This window comes from Dipteris shenzhenensis, chromosome 4 (genome assembly GCF_047967505.1).
Source record: "Dipteris shenzhenensis isolate YYH24624 ecotype China chromosome 4, Dip_SZ_1.0, whole genome shotgun sequence".
Lineage (NCBI taxonomy): Eukaryota > Viridiplantae > Streptophyta > Polypodiopsida > Gleicheniales > Dipteridaceae > Dipteris > Dipteris shenzhenensis.
In genome coordinates, this window is record NC_141599.1 from 58,357,853 (window position 1) to 58,371,078 (window position 13,226).

General features: G+C 49.5%; 1 protein-coding gene across 3 annotated transcripts in view; it reads right to left on the bottom strand.

The window, feature by feature from the left end:
* Window positions 1–13,226, bottom strand: part of BGAL17 (beta-galactosidase 17) — a 202,222-nt gene that overhangs the window by 164,821 nt on the left and 24,175 nt on the right. For all 3 annotated transcript variants that reach the window (XM_087374194.1, XM_087374193.1, XM_087374192.1), the window contains one exon: window positions 6,657–6,852. In XM_087374194.1, the coding sequence (XP_087230320.1) occupies window positions 6,657–6,852 (196 nt within the window). The remainder of the gene's footprint in view (window positions 1–6,656; window positions 6,853–13,226) is intronic.

Genomic DNA, 13,226 nt, shown 5'->3' on the forward strand with positions numbered 1-13,226 from the left:
TGTGCGTAGAACACATTCTCAACAGGTTCCCTACAAACGCTTTCAAGACCATCACTCCAACTGAGGCCTCGTATGATCTAAAGCCTAAGCTTGACTACCTCAGGACTTCACACATGAGAGGCAAATAGATGATAATTTGTGGGTTACAACAGTGGCAGTAAGGGATACCATCTCTTTGATCCATGCAAGCAAAAAACCTTTGACAGCAAAGATGTTATTATTGCAGAGAATCTACCTCATCCACTTCCTGAATTCAGTAGAAAATACAAATAACTCACAAGATATGTTTGAAGGTCTACTTCCATTGGGCACAGATCTCCATAAAGATGAGCAAAGTGTAATGCCTAATGGATAGCATGTTGAGGCAGAAAAATCAGGCCATTGCAGACCATAGAGTAAGGAAGCAGTATGGGAAGAGAGAGCAGCCATGGAACAATCTGGAATAGTTCCGCGTTGGCAGATCCATACTTTGCAAGTGCCAAGAAAGTAACCTCTCAGCTCCTCTACCCATTAGGACACGGGCTTGTGCAAGGGATGCTAGAGAGCATGCAGATGTGGCCTGCATGAGCACTCTCGATGATGCGGATGAGCCAGTTTCATTTGAAGAAGCTCAAGCAGACGAACATTGGCAGGAACCCATGCAACGGGAGATTAATGCAATTCATAAAAAAGGCAAATGGGATGTAGTGGATCTGCCATAAGGTAAGAAGCCATACGCATTACGTGCATATACAAAGTGACTAGAAAGTATGATGGGTAATACCACGGACAAATACAAGGCCAGACTTGTGGTAAACACTATGCTCACCAAATCGGATAGGTTGTGAAGAGACTTTTGCTCCTACTTCTAGACTATCAACTATCAGATGTGTGGTTGCACTAGCACCCATCAGGGATGGAATGTGCATCAGTTGGTTTAAAAACAGCCTTCTTAAATGGGATTTTGCAGGGAAAAATTTGAGTGAATCAATCCATTGGTTTTGTTGTCTCTGGTCAAGAAACCAGGAGTGTAAGCTAAGAAAAGCAATTTATGGTCTCAAACAGCCTCCCAGAGCTTGGTATGAGAAGATACATGCCTACCTGGTCAGCTAGAAATTAAAAAACAGTCCAACTGAGAGTACAATCTATGTTAAAGAGGATCATGAGGTGCTCTACTTGTGCTCATTCGGTATGGGGATGAAATGCTTCTGTCTTGGAATAATCAGGATGGCATCTCAGCTTTCAAAGCTGATTTACAGTAGACATTTGACATGTCAGATCCAGGTCTTTTGCACTATTACTTGTGCATAGAGTTTGTGCAGGCAGATGAAGGCATACAGTTGCTTTAGTGTAAGTATATACAAAAGCTCCTGCATAAGGTTGGTTTTCAAAATTGCAAAGCATTTCTACTCCAGTGGAACCGAATCATTAACAATGCAGGAAAAACCCTATGATATGGGGTATGTACAGCCAGGCAGTTGGGTGTCTTGTCTATTTGTGTGAAACTAGACCACATATTAAGTTTGTTGTTGCCCAATCTAGCAAGTTTATGCACAATCCCAGTGTTAATCATTGGGGCGTATCTTCCATTGCCTACAGAATCTTCGATTGTTTTACCCAAGGGGGCCAGGTCACAATTATGTGCTTTCACTGATTCAGACTGGGCAGGTTATTATGACCAGTGGGAAGTGTTTTTCCTTGGCAATTCATGCATATCTAGGTTGAATAAGAGATGACCCAGTATTGCTACCTCTACCTGTGAGGATTAGTACAGGCCAGAACGACGACACTATATTGTGTATGGCTGAGGGGGTTACTTAGAGGTGTTCATGAATGTTAGCAGATACTCAATACCATTCTCACTGACAGTCAAAGTTCTATGGATGTGGAGCGGAATCCAATTTTTCATGCCCGTACCAAGCACACTCAGATTCACTATCATTACGTGAGAGAGAGGCTTCGTGCAAGGGAGATCATGTTGACCTGCTGCTCTAGACACGACAATGTTGCTGATCTATTCACCAAGGCACTATCGAGAGAAAAGTTTGAAGCTTTCCACAAAGCTATAAGCTTATTTCCTTTTGGTGATTTATTCAATTGTATGTTAAAACAGCCACTAAAGGATGAATCTTAGATAATGACTAGTGTGGTGTGAACACAACTTAGCTAGAAGGTTCTCCCCCATAGGGTTAGTATCCTATGCCACTTTGGTTATTCTTATGAGATATATAACCCTCGCATTCTCAATACAAGTCCACATTTTGGTGTTCTCGTCCCATCCCCAAACCCAAAAAGCTCTTGGACTAAAAGAGCATTCATTGGATTTTAATGAAATCCTAAGGTATGTTCTAAATTCAGCAGTTCTTCAATGAAGCATCTGCAAAATTTTTATTGATCTTGTGAGGTACAGCTTAGGAATAGTGGATACTGGCAGGTCAATCACGAGTACCAAAATGCCCTCGATCTTGATACTTTTGGAGGCATGAAAAGAAGACTGATCCATGCGTCTCATTTCATGTCTTGAATACTACATACCGTCCAAAACTGTTACTTACAGTCGCATAAACCAAATCCCAAAACCCCTGCTATACAGGCATAATCTAAGTATTCAAAAGTGTCCAAGACTTTAAAACTGTTAAGCTGTAAAAACTTTACTTAGAGTCGCATAAACCAAATCCCAAAACCCCTGCTATACAGGCATAATCTAAATATTCAAAAGTGTCCAAAACTCCAAAACTGTAAAGCTGTAATCTAACATAACAAAACTCCAAAACTACAACCCAAAGCCTTTAATTCAATGCATCCTTCACGCTCATCACCTGTAGAGCGACTGATTGAAAATCAACTTCTAACTCAATCGGAGCACAACCTCCTGCAACACAAGATTGTCATAATTAACGTAGCAGTCAAGTCTTCATTGCTTTTGAGAAAAAGCTCTACAAGACAGCCTTGCAGTGCGTACAGGATAGCCAAATTTCCTGAATAGATGCACAGCAGCCTTGGAAAATTCACTTGTTGAGACTCAAATCTGTTAGCCTCTTTCTCCATCGGGTGCTTTAGATAAGGCCTTCAGCATGACCAATGCTCCAAAGTACTATTGCATAAGATGACTGTCACAAGCAAAAAGAACTCGTCCCTTCAATACCATCTATTCACGCCAATCAAGGTAGTCATAGGTCTCAAAAGATCTTAATTGCTACAGCCTCAGCCCTCGGTCCATCGCGTCAACATAGTACTTCACACCTTAATCGCACTAGTAATTTATTTTCCTGAGAAGAACCCCCTTTTCGCAATAAACCCACACAATGCAGGGGCTTTCCGGAACACCCAAGGGCTCGAGGAAGATGTATGATGAAGAAATCCAGCAATCCCAAGCTTTCACAAGCTGGGTGATAGTCTGTAGAGGCTGATTCAAGATCATAGGAACCTTCTTGGGCTAGGCAATGGCAGCCAACAACAATCCGGGCTGTGTAAAAGCTGAACGATGCCTTGTATAGACGAGTGATGGCTGAAAACAACTCCCGAGAAACACAATTCTGATCGTACCTCTTGTATGAAGCAGCCTAGTGTCTGGATAGCTGAAAAGGTTGCAGCATAATAGTGAGAATGCGTCAAATAGACCTGTGATGCAAACCCAAACAAAACTGTCTCCTGGCCTGAGGAAAAGAAACAGTGGAGCCTGGATCACCCGCCCCATCATCCACTATAGAAATTCCCAAACGATACAGGAAATATGCCTTTCTAGGCTGAAAATGTACTAACCGGTCCTACTCTGACAGTCTGTTGCACAGCATCTGTACAGCCTGCGTACAGCCCTCTAACAGTAGCATTTTCTTGCTGTCCATGCTACCCATATGGCAGCCTGCATGCTGCCCATGTGGAAGCCCTGCACTCCATCTCAGATCTGCGCCCGTGGCAGCCTCTCTCTCTGCCCACGTGACATCTAACCTTTCCTGCTGGTCTACATGTCCCCCTCATTTGGGGGCTCACATGTGGGAAGGTGACCATGGCAATCCCAACACTCACTCCCATGCCAAATCATTTGACTGATGCTTATGCAAGAGATCTAGTATTCAGACCACCTCATCACGAACATTGATGATGTGTTACCCACACCATACCAAACATATTTGGATCCACAAAAAGAGGATCATGCACTTTTGTCTCTCAATGATTAATTGACTGTCCAAAGAGCTAATGCATCTAATTCTAAGCAATATTTCAGCAGAGAGGTAAACGACCAACTAGAAGTAACTAGTCCAAAGGGAGACTGAATCTCCAAATGCGTTGGAGGAGTTGCTTACATCACTCAAGGACTACTTTACCTTCTACCCAAAAGATGATGAGGCCAAGATCAAGTATGCCGGATGCATTTACAAAACCATGCCTACACAAGCTCCTTTTTTCCTTGAAAAGATCCTTCTATTCAATGTTGAAATAAACCTTCGTTGCAATAAACGTCAACTTGAAAGCCAAGAGACTGAAAAAAACAAAAACCGGATGTAGCATGGTTTGTGGTTACAGGGCAAGGATATGGGGCAACTTTAGTTTACCGTTTCCACACCACTGAGAGCCGCCATGTAGCCCTTAGGAGAAAGGAAATGTTAAAGCACACCCCAACTATCATGAATAGTAAATTCGGCCAAAACATAGCTCAAGTACAAAACAAAGGCATGAAGCAAAAGGAGAAATGTGCTGTTTTCAGAGAGCGGAAGGTCCACATCAAGGACAAATAAAATCCGGGTTTCACATGCTCATAAGGCTTTGTGTAGCAGAGCAGAAGTGCAATGTAAAGCTGCACAAGCTTTGGTGGGCAGGGCTGCGTAGTTTGTCTTCATGCATCGACAGCATGCTGCCCTTCTGCATAATTTTGTGTCAGCCCTCCGGGTTTCGTCTTGCCTTTCCACGTTTTTCAGTGCTAGTTCCCATGGGTCTCTAGCCTCTGTTCGATGCTGTTTTTCTTGTTTTGGTCGTTTTTGGCATTTCCTGTTTGTGTTTGCTGTCTACTGCGCATGAGGGCCTCCCTGCATGTATCTGTTGGTTTAGGTTTGCGTTGCTGCATTTTCTTTTCTTTTTTCTCTCATTTACCTTCACTGAGGGTTGCAAGTTTTTTATCTGCTCTTTTATTATGCTGTCCATAATCCTTTTCGCATTTCTGTATTTTTCCCTGTTTATAGGGCTCTTTTGTTCTCCTCTTTTTAGTTCTTTTTTCTTGAGTCAAGGAGTTCTTGGAGTTGTGTCAGTATGGCTGCAAATCAGCTTGAGAAAACTTACTGCAAAGAAAGACAGCTTCAGTCTACAAGATTTTATGAACTTTACCTGTCGAAATAAATGGCATATTTTCCCCCAACAAAAAGCCCAAAATAGGGAGCTTCCCAATATAGACCATATAGTTCAACCTCGGACAAAGTTTACAAGCTCACCAAACGAATTATGATAAACGAGAGAACTGAATTTACCTTGAAATACTTCACATAACCCCACAAATCTATATGCTAACAAAAAAGCAGATTATATGTCTCAAATCTACAAGCCTTTGAAAACCATATTTAAAGTAGCTAGAGCCATACCTAGAATATTGAATTCAATAGGCTTCAAAATGCTCACAACATTAAGTCACTGCTCAAACCATAACCACGAGTTGCACAGCAATATGCTTGCCAACAAGTCTCAATTAGCAGACTGCTATTGTTTCAACAGTTTGTCACCCTATAGTGTACAATGTGCAAGTGACAAATGCTCACAAGAAGTGCAATTTCAGAGACAAATGCAATGCACGCTCAGACAGATACAATGCCCACACTCAACAACATATGAGCTGCCGCTTGTAGCAACAGTTACATACAATCCCAGCCCAAGCATGCAGCTCGTCATCCAATGCAGTAAACTGCATAGGCAGATGAAACTGGTTATCAAGCAAAGTGATTGCACAGGCTGAGCACAACCTCCGTGGGCACACATACAGCAGCTTGTGGCAATTCACACTTAATACCCATCAGCACACAGATACGCATCCAAACCTATTCAGTCTTCACACGCGAGGGGTCACAGAAATCACAGTCTATGCTCACACGGCACCGCTCAACTTCGTTTGCCGACGCATATTTTGTCAAACGTGCTACTGCATGCATCAAACAACAAATTGATGCAACGTCCCAAAAAATCACTACAACCCTGTTGGCAATGCACTCTGCCGACACTGTAACTCAGATACACCCGCAGCTCGATGCAGGTACTCCCACAGCAGACACTCCAAATCACCGCTTCATGCAACTGACCCACTTCCCAAGGTCCTCACTCACTGCTCTGATACATTGTTGTACGCCCAATACAAGCAGGGGTGGAAGCAAGAATAGGAGACACACCAATGTTTCACTACATCCCTGTACTAGAAGCTGCCAGAGGTACTATGCCACCCCTAAGCCCAGTGGTCGCCTACTAATTGTGCACTAGTTCACTCAGAAACTAGCGAGCAGCCCTAATTGTCCTAGCTGTTTTAACCAGAACTAGATAGACATTCTGACCCCACTAACTAATAACAATTGTCTAACTCCCTAATTTCCCATCCCAAGGCAGACACCCCTAAGGGTAACACTACATCATACTATTATCAATATAACGAAGACTGTGGCCATCCAAATATTTGTAAGAAGAAATGAGGGAGAAGTGTAAACAACCTGCACAGATGTAGGGACCAATCCGGAGCATAACCAGCAAGTCTAGCTCTTGAGCAAGCTTCAAAAATGATTCTAAATCTGCCATGCCTTCAAAATGAAATTCCCCTTGCCGTGGTTCATGCATATTCCAAGCAACATAGGTTTGTATGGTATTCAAACCCAATGCTCTGGCTCTTAGCAGTCTATCGTTCCAGTACTGTCACAAGAAGAAAAGGCATCGCTTCAGCGACCCCAAGGGTATTGTACGTGATCAATTCCTATTTTCAAAGGACATCCATATATTGCAGACTAGTTAAAGTTTTCTTTCACAGGTTTAAAAAAAATAAGCACAAGTCCAGAGATAAATACAAAAGATACAATATCAGTAATATCTACAAATCTCAAATCTATGTCTCATTAACAATTATCATTTTGAGTGCACATGCTTTAAGACAGAGAGAATTGCACAAAGAATTGCAAAACAGAATCGAGACTAGTTAGAAAAGAAGTTGAGACCAGTAGAACAATGCCTCAGACCACAGTACCCAACCGGTAAAACAAGGACAAACCATAACACCTGAGCCTTTGGTTGGCAAATTAAGAAACTAAACTAACATACCAGTGTACTTTCAAATTTCTTCCAAAAGCCTAGTCAACAAAAGCAATGTCATCATTTGCACCTGCTGATTAACAGTCCCTGAATTCAAATATAGTTTTTTTTGCCGAAAAAACAGTGCTAATTATACTACTTCGAGAACAAGATACAAAAAGGTCAGCTTGTAGCTGACGGCCTGCGTTCACAAATCGGACACAGCCCTAAAAGGTGACACAATGAATCACTCTCTCACATCGGGATAAGGCGAGTGTGAATAAACAGCCATCGGGGTGGTGAGTAGCACCACCGAAGGCCCTGCGAGGTCTGCTCGAAGAAGAGGCCCTGAGTGTTCCAAGCCCGAAGGAAGCGTCTCCGCTTCTCTTGACCGGACCGGGAATCTCCCTGAATCTGGTCCCACTAGCCTCTGAGGGTATGAATAATCTCGCACCAAATATCAGTCATGACCTGGGCAGTCGATAAGGAGGTGCCACCGAAGATCTGCGCGCACCGCGAGGTCCAAATGTGCCACCCTGCTATGCTGCTGATAATCTCCCAGACTGGCTGCCTCTCCTGAACTCCTGTATCCGCCTCTGCTAGGTGCTGCGGGATACCGTCGAGCAGCCCCCATGTACCCTGCGTGATAAGGAAAGTGGGGTCCTGCTGGCATGCCTCGAATAAGTGATGTAGACCAGGTGCGGTGCTGCACCAACAGAACGCGCCCCACGTGATCAAGCCTAGCTCTGGTGCTGCGCGAGTGAGAATCCTGAAAGTCCACCTCCACACTTCCTGGGCGCGAGTGCAGCTCCACAGGCAGTGCTTTGGTGACTCCTCAACCACATGGCAGATCTGACAGCGTCCGTCCTGGCCTATCTGTCTCAACCAGCTCCCCACCGGAAGACCTTTGTGGGCGAGAAGCCACAGGAAGTAGGAGATCTTCCGCGGCCGCCAGCTCTCCCACAAGGCCTTCCAGAAGGCCTGCAAAAAGAATCTGGAAATACCCTGTGCATACTAGCTGGGCCGTTGGGTGGGGGGGCGACTCTGCATCCTCCCAAGAACTCGCCTGCCCAAAGTTGTGCTGTAGGCGAAGAAGGATGTCGGCCCCTGTCCAGTCACGACCTCTGGCCAGCTCCACTCTCTTGGGTCCCACTCAAGCTCTGACAAGGCCCGCCCCTCCCAGAGCCAGAGTCGCCAAAGCTGCAGCTGATCTTGCTCAATGCTAGGGTCGGTACGCCAGACCTTCCCCAAAAGGCCTACGATCCGAACCCTCTGCCATGGGAGAAGGGGGTCGATGAGTGCATCCTCTCTCCTGAGTCGTCCATCCCCCATAACCGCGAAGAAAGAAATAGAGGAGTCGACCATACGTCCTGCGACCACCAGTGGGATGCCACGGGGGGTGAACTGTCCCAGCCAACGGTCGTCACCAGGCATGAGGATCTGAGGCTCCGGTGGAACCAACCAATCAGCTGGGATCGCGCCGTCGATCTCCGTGCGTCTCGCCTGGGCTCCACGAACACCTCCAGCGGCGTCTGCGAGATCAGCCGTCTCCAAATATCTGTACGTGTCCCTCCAAACTCGAAGGGACCGGGCTGGCCCCCTCATCCAACCATCCCACCTGATGTGTGATCTCTCCCCCAACTGAAGGCCCTCGGTATCTCTGACCTGATCGTTCCAGATAAGCGGCTGGCGATCAATCTCCTCCTGACAGCGGGGAGGGGACTGAATGAGACTGAGGCGGAGCCGCCTCCAAACCATGAGGAGGCTACGAACGAGTGGGGAACGGGGCTGAGTAAGTGGGGCGGAAGTGAAGATCCACCTGAGGGACGGGAGCCACTCTCCACCTCGTCGCGGGACACAAGAACCGACCCCCTGCTGAAGTAGCATCTTCCACGTCTGCCCCCCCGGGGTCAAACCGCGGATGACTAACTTGCCTAGCAAGGCCTGACTCTGCAGCTCTGGGTCGATGACTCCCAGGCCTCCCTCAGCCTGCGGAAGAATAACTGTCTGCCAAGCAACCCTGGCTCTGGTATCTCTGAGGCCATCCTCCCCGGACCAAAGGAAGTTCCGAACCAGCCTCCTAAGCTGTGCCACACTGGATCTCGAGAAACACCAACAGGAAGCCACATACCAAGCCGTGGCAAGGAGGACTTGGTTGACTACCAAGGCACGACCTGCAAGGGAAAGCTTAGCAGTGCTCCAGAAAGCCAGCTTCCGTCGGATGGAATCTAGCACCGAGAGAAACTGTTGAGCTGGCGTGATGTCCAGGCCGACCTGAAAACCCAAGTATATGGCTGTCTGTCCCCGCGGGATCCACCTGAAACCCAAAAACCTCCCCCACTAAGAACGCGCCCCGGGGTCTGTGAGGAAACCAACTGATTTGTTCCAGTTGATTTTCGCACCAGCAGCCGAACAGAAGACCTCCAGGGCCAACCTCACCCTCTCCAACATCAACTCATCGTCTTGGACATACAGGGCTGTGTCATCCGCGTACTCCGAGTCCAAGAGCTCCGTGTCCTCCCGGAGGGGGAGGCGAACACCCCTGATCCCTGTAGACCTCGCTCGGAGATAGTAAGTCATAGCCTCGGCGAAGAAGAGAAACAGGTAAGGGGCAAGGGGGCATCCCTGACGCACTGATCTCTCCAAGCTAAAACGCTCTCCCATCCTGCCTCCAATGATGACTCTGCTAGAGGCTGTCCTGTACAAAGCTGAAATGCCCTGAATCCAACCTGCTGGGAAACCTAGCCGCTCCAGAGTCCCCTGCAGAAAGGACCAGTCCACCCGATCGTAGGCCTTCTCAAAGTCGAGAAGTAGGATGGCAAGGTGTGATCCGCTGTGCTGAGCCCACTCTGCCGCCTCTGAAAAGGTGAAGACATTGTCCAGGATACTGCGATCCTGAACAAAGCCTGTCTGAGTGTCGTGAATGATGTCTGGAAGTAGAGGCCGAACTCTGGCGCTGATCATCTTGGCTAGGATTTTGTAGGCAGTGGTAAGGAGAGTGATCGGGCGCCACTGACGGATCTCCTGTCTATCTCCTCCCTTCAGGATGAGGCAAATCAATCCCGAGGAGAGGCTCTCTGGCATATAACCGCTGCTGAAAATCCTCTGAAAAGCTGCTAAGAGGGGTTGATGGATCTGGTCCCAGAAGGAAGTGAAGAATGCCCGGGAGAGCCCATCCTCACTTGGGCATTTCTGTCCATCGATGGCCATCAAGGCCTCTAGCATCTCATCCGTGGTAAACGGTGCCAACAGCGTCGCCTGCATGCTAGGCTGGACCAAGGAAGGAGTGTGTCTCCACACCTCCTCGCGGGCACGACGAGTGCGAGGAGCAAGTGGCTCCTGCTGAAAAAGGGTTTTGTAGAAGTCGGTGGCCAATCCCAAGACCTCTCCCGGATCCGTGACAATGTGTCCCAACGCTGTCCTGAGGCTCCGAAGCTGATCACCTGCAGCTCTCTGGCCATGTGTCCTGAAGAACTCCCTGCACATCCGGTCACCCTTCCGAGCCTAGAAGGAGAGAGAGGCGTGATAGGAAAACTCTGAGCGGCGCTGGAGTGTCTCCTCAAGAAGGGCTCTGGCTCGAAGGGCCTGGATCCGAAGCTCCTCCGAGCCCGGGGATGCCTGCTGGAGCCGCTGAATGGAGGCGAGGTCTCTCCGAAGGGCTCTCTCTCTACCCCACCACTCCTGTCGAACCTGTAGGGCTGCGAGCTGGCAGATCTGGCTGGACTCCTGCAACGCCTGCGCCACCGACTCAACCAAGTCCTCGCACTCATCCCAGACTCTGTCCCAAAGATCGCAAATACTGCTGCGCACGTCCTCCCTCGAGAAAATGGAATCGGGAATCCGACATGAGCGGGGGGGAAGGGTCTGAGCGGCCGAATCTAATGATAAGAGCACCGGCGCATGGTCGGAGAGTGTCGTCCCTGGAACTATACCGGCCTGACCGCCTCTGCTGATGGCCCAATCACTAACATAGAATCTATCCAGCCTCTCCAGGAGTCTGCCTCCTTCCCTGCGGAAACCCCACGAGAAGTCCAAGCTCCCGTGCCAACGCCGAAAGGACGGGTCTCGCCAACAGTCCCTTCCTCCTGTCGCAAAGATAAAAGAGTCCCAAGCGGACTGCTCTGCCTGAGCCATACCTGTAAACTCCGGTCCTCTGCCCTGCTGGTCTTCCAAGGTCTCCAAATTGTTGAAGTCACCTCCAACAATCCAGGAATCCATGTCTGGGAGAATCCCTGTAAGTGTCCTCCAAAAGGTGGCTCTACAACGGAGATCTGTGGGGGCATAAATGTTGAGGATTCCAACTCTGGAGCCCTCTAATTCCAGGCCTACCCAAAGGGCACGACCTGGAATCAACGTACCATGATCGAAAACTCCCTGGGCTAGCTGCTCTCCCACGGAAGTACAGACACCACCACTCCTCCCCAGTGCGCTGATCGAGGGCTCCCAATAAGTGTGAGAGCGACCAGTGAGGATCTTCCCACATCTACGGGAGTGAGCCGCCGAAAGCTTGTGTTCCTGAAGTAGAAGTACATCCACACGTCCTATCACTGCTGGCTGAAGTTCCTGTCTCAAAATGAGCTTCCTGGGACCACGGGTGCCAGAAGAGTGAAACCCGTTCACATTCCAGGATACGAGGTGTAGGCTCATGGTGAGGACTGGGAGGCAGCGAGCAACTGTGTCTGCTCGCGGTCAAGGTCGAAGAAGAAGCTGACATTTCGGAGGAGAGGCGCTGGCGCTTATGGGAAGGTTTGGAGGGGGAGGCGGGGTCGTCCTGCCCGTCCTTCAACACCTTCAGCAAAGGCGATAGGCCTTTGGTACCATGAACGAAGGCTTTCTCGAGCCAGCTCGAGATCTCTGAGGTGGACATCCCGTAGAAGGCACGGAGTTTCTGTGACATCGTGGGGGAGGGGCCAAGACGGGGGAGGCCTGAGGATCACAATCAGTCTGAATCGTTTGGCGGCGCAACGCCACCGCAGGCGCACGTCACCCTCAGACCACTGAGTCTCGAGAAGCTGCCCACCGGACGGGCCTATCCAGAAACAAATCTGAGCATGCGTCTGCTCCCTGAGAGCCTCCCAAACCGAGTCGTCTATCCAGGTCTCGGTGCCGTCACTGAGGAACGTGAAAGCAAAGCTAGGGCCATCCCTAGGGGCCAAGGCGGCTATCTTCCCATCCGCCCCTTTGCGGAGCAGGAAAATACTGATGTCGAGGCAAGCAGGGAAGGTCCCGAGGTCGGCCACATCCAAGTAGTCCCAGGGGCCAGATCTGTAAAAGTCACGGGGGAGCTCTCTCTCCTGAGGCTGAGGCCCATCAGAGTCTGCCACTGAGGGGCTAGCGGACGGAGAAGCCTGCACCGGTGGTGGTGGAGACTCCGGGTGTCCTATCAGCGGAGGGGGAGGGGGAGGGGGAGGAGGCTGGGGAATAGGCAGCTCAGACTCCTCAGGGGCGGCTGGCAGAGGAGAAGGAGGAGGGGGGGCGGGAACTGCCCTCGGCTGGAGAACCGACGGAGCAGCTAGCTCGGCGGGAGAACTGAAAGAGGCGGGGGGGGGAGGGATGGGGCTGCAACTGGAACTGGGGCTGAAAAGGAGGGGAAGAAGACTGAGGAGAACGCGGGGGCTGAAGCTGCGGGTCGGGAGGCAAGGGGTGCCGTTGGGGGACGGGCTGGGGCTGGAGGGGGGGAGGCTGGGGAGAGGGAGAGAGGGGGACCTGAGGCTGTGGAGGGCGGGCTACCGTCGAGGAAGATGCTCTCCCAAGTCCCTGGGGCGGCTGCCTATCGGGTCTCTGGGGTGCAGCTACAGGCGGGGTAACCTCTGCCTCCTTGCCTTTATCAGAAATCTTCTTGTTCTTTCCCTTTTTTCTTCTAACCTCAGTCCAGCCGCCAGCTAGCTCTGGTCCGGGCTCCGGCTGCCTCTGCTCCTCCTGGCGTGGCTGTCCGGAAGGGGGAGGAGGGGGCGGAGCGGGGGAAGGCGGGGAGGGCCGAGAAGAGCTGGCGAAACGTGGGC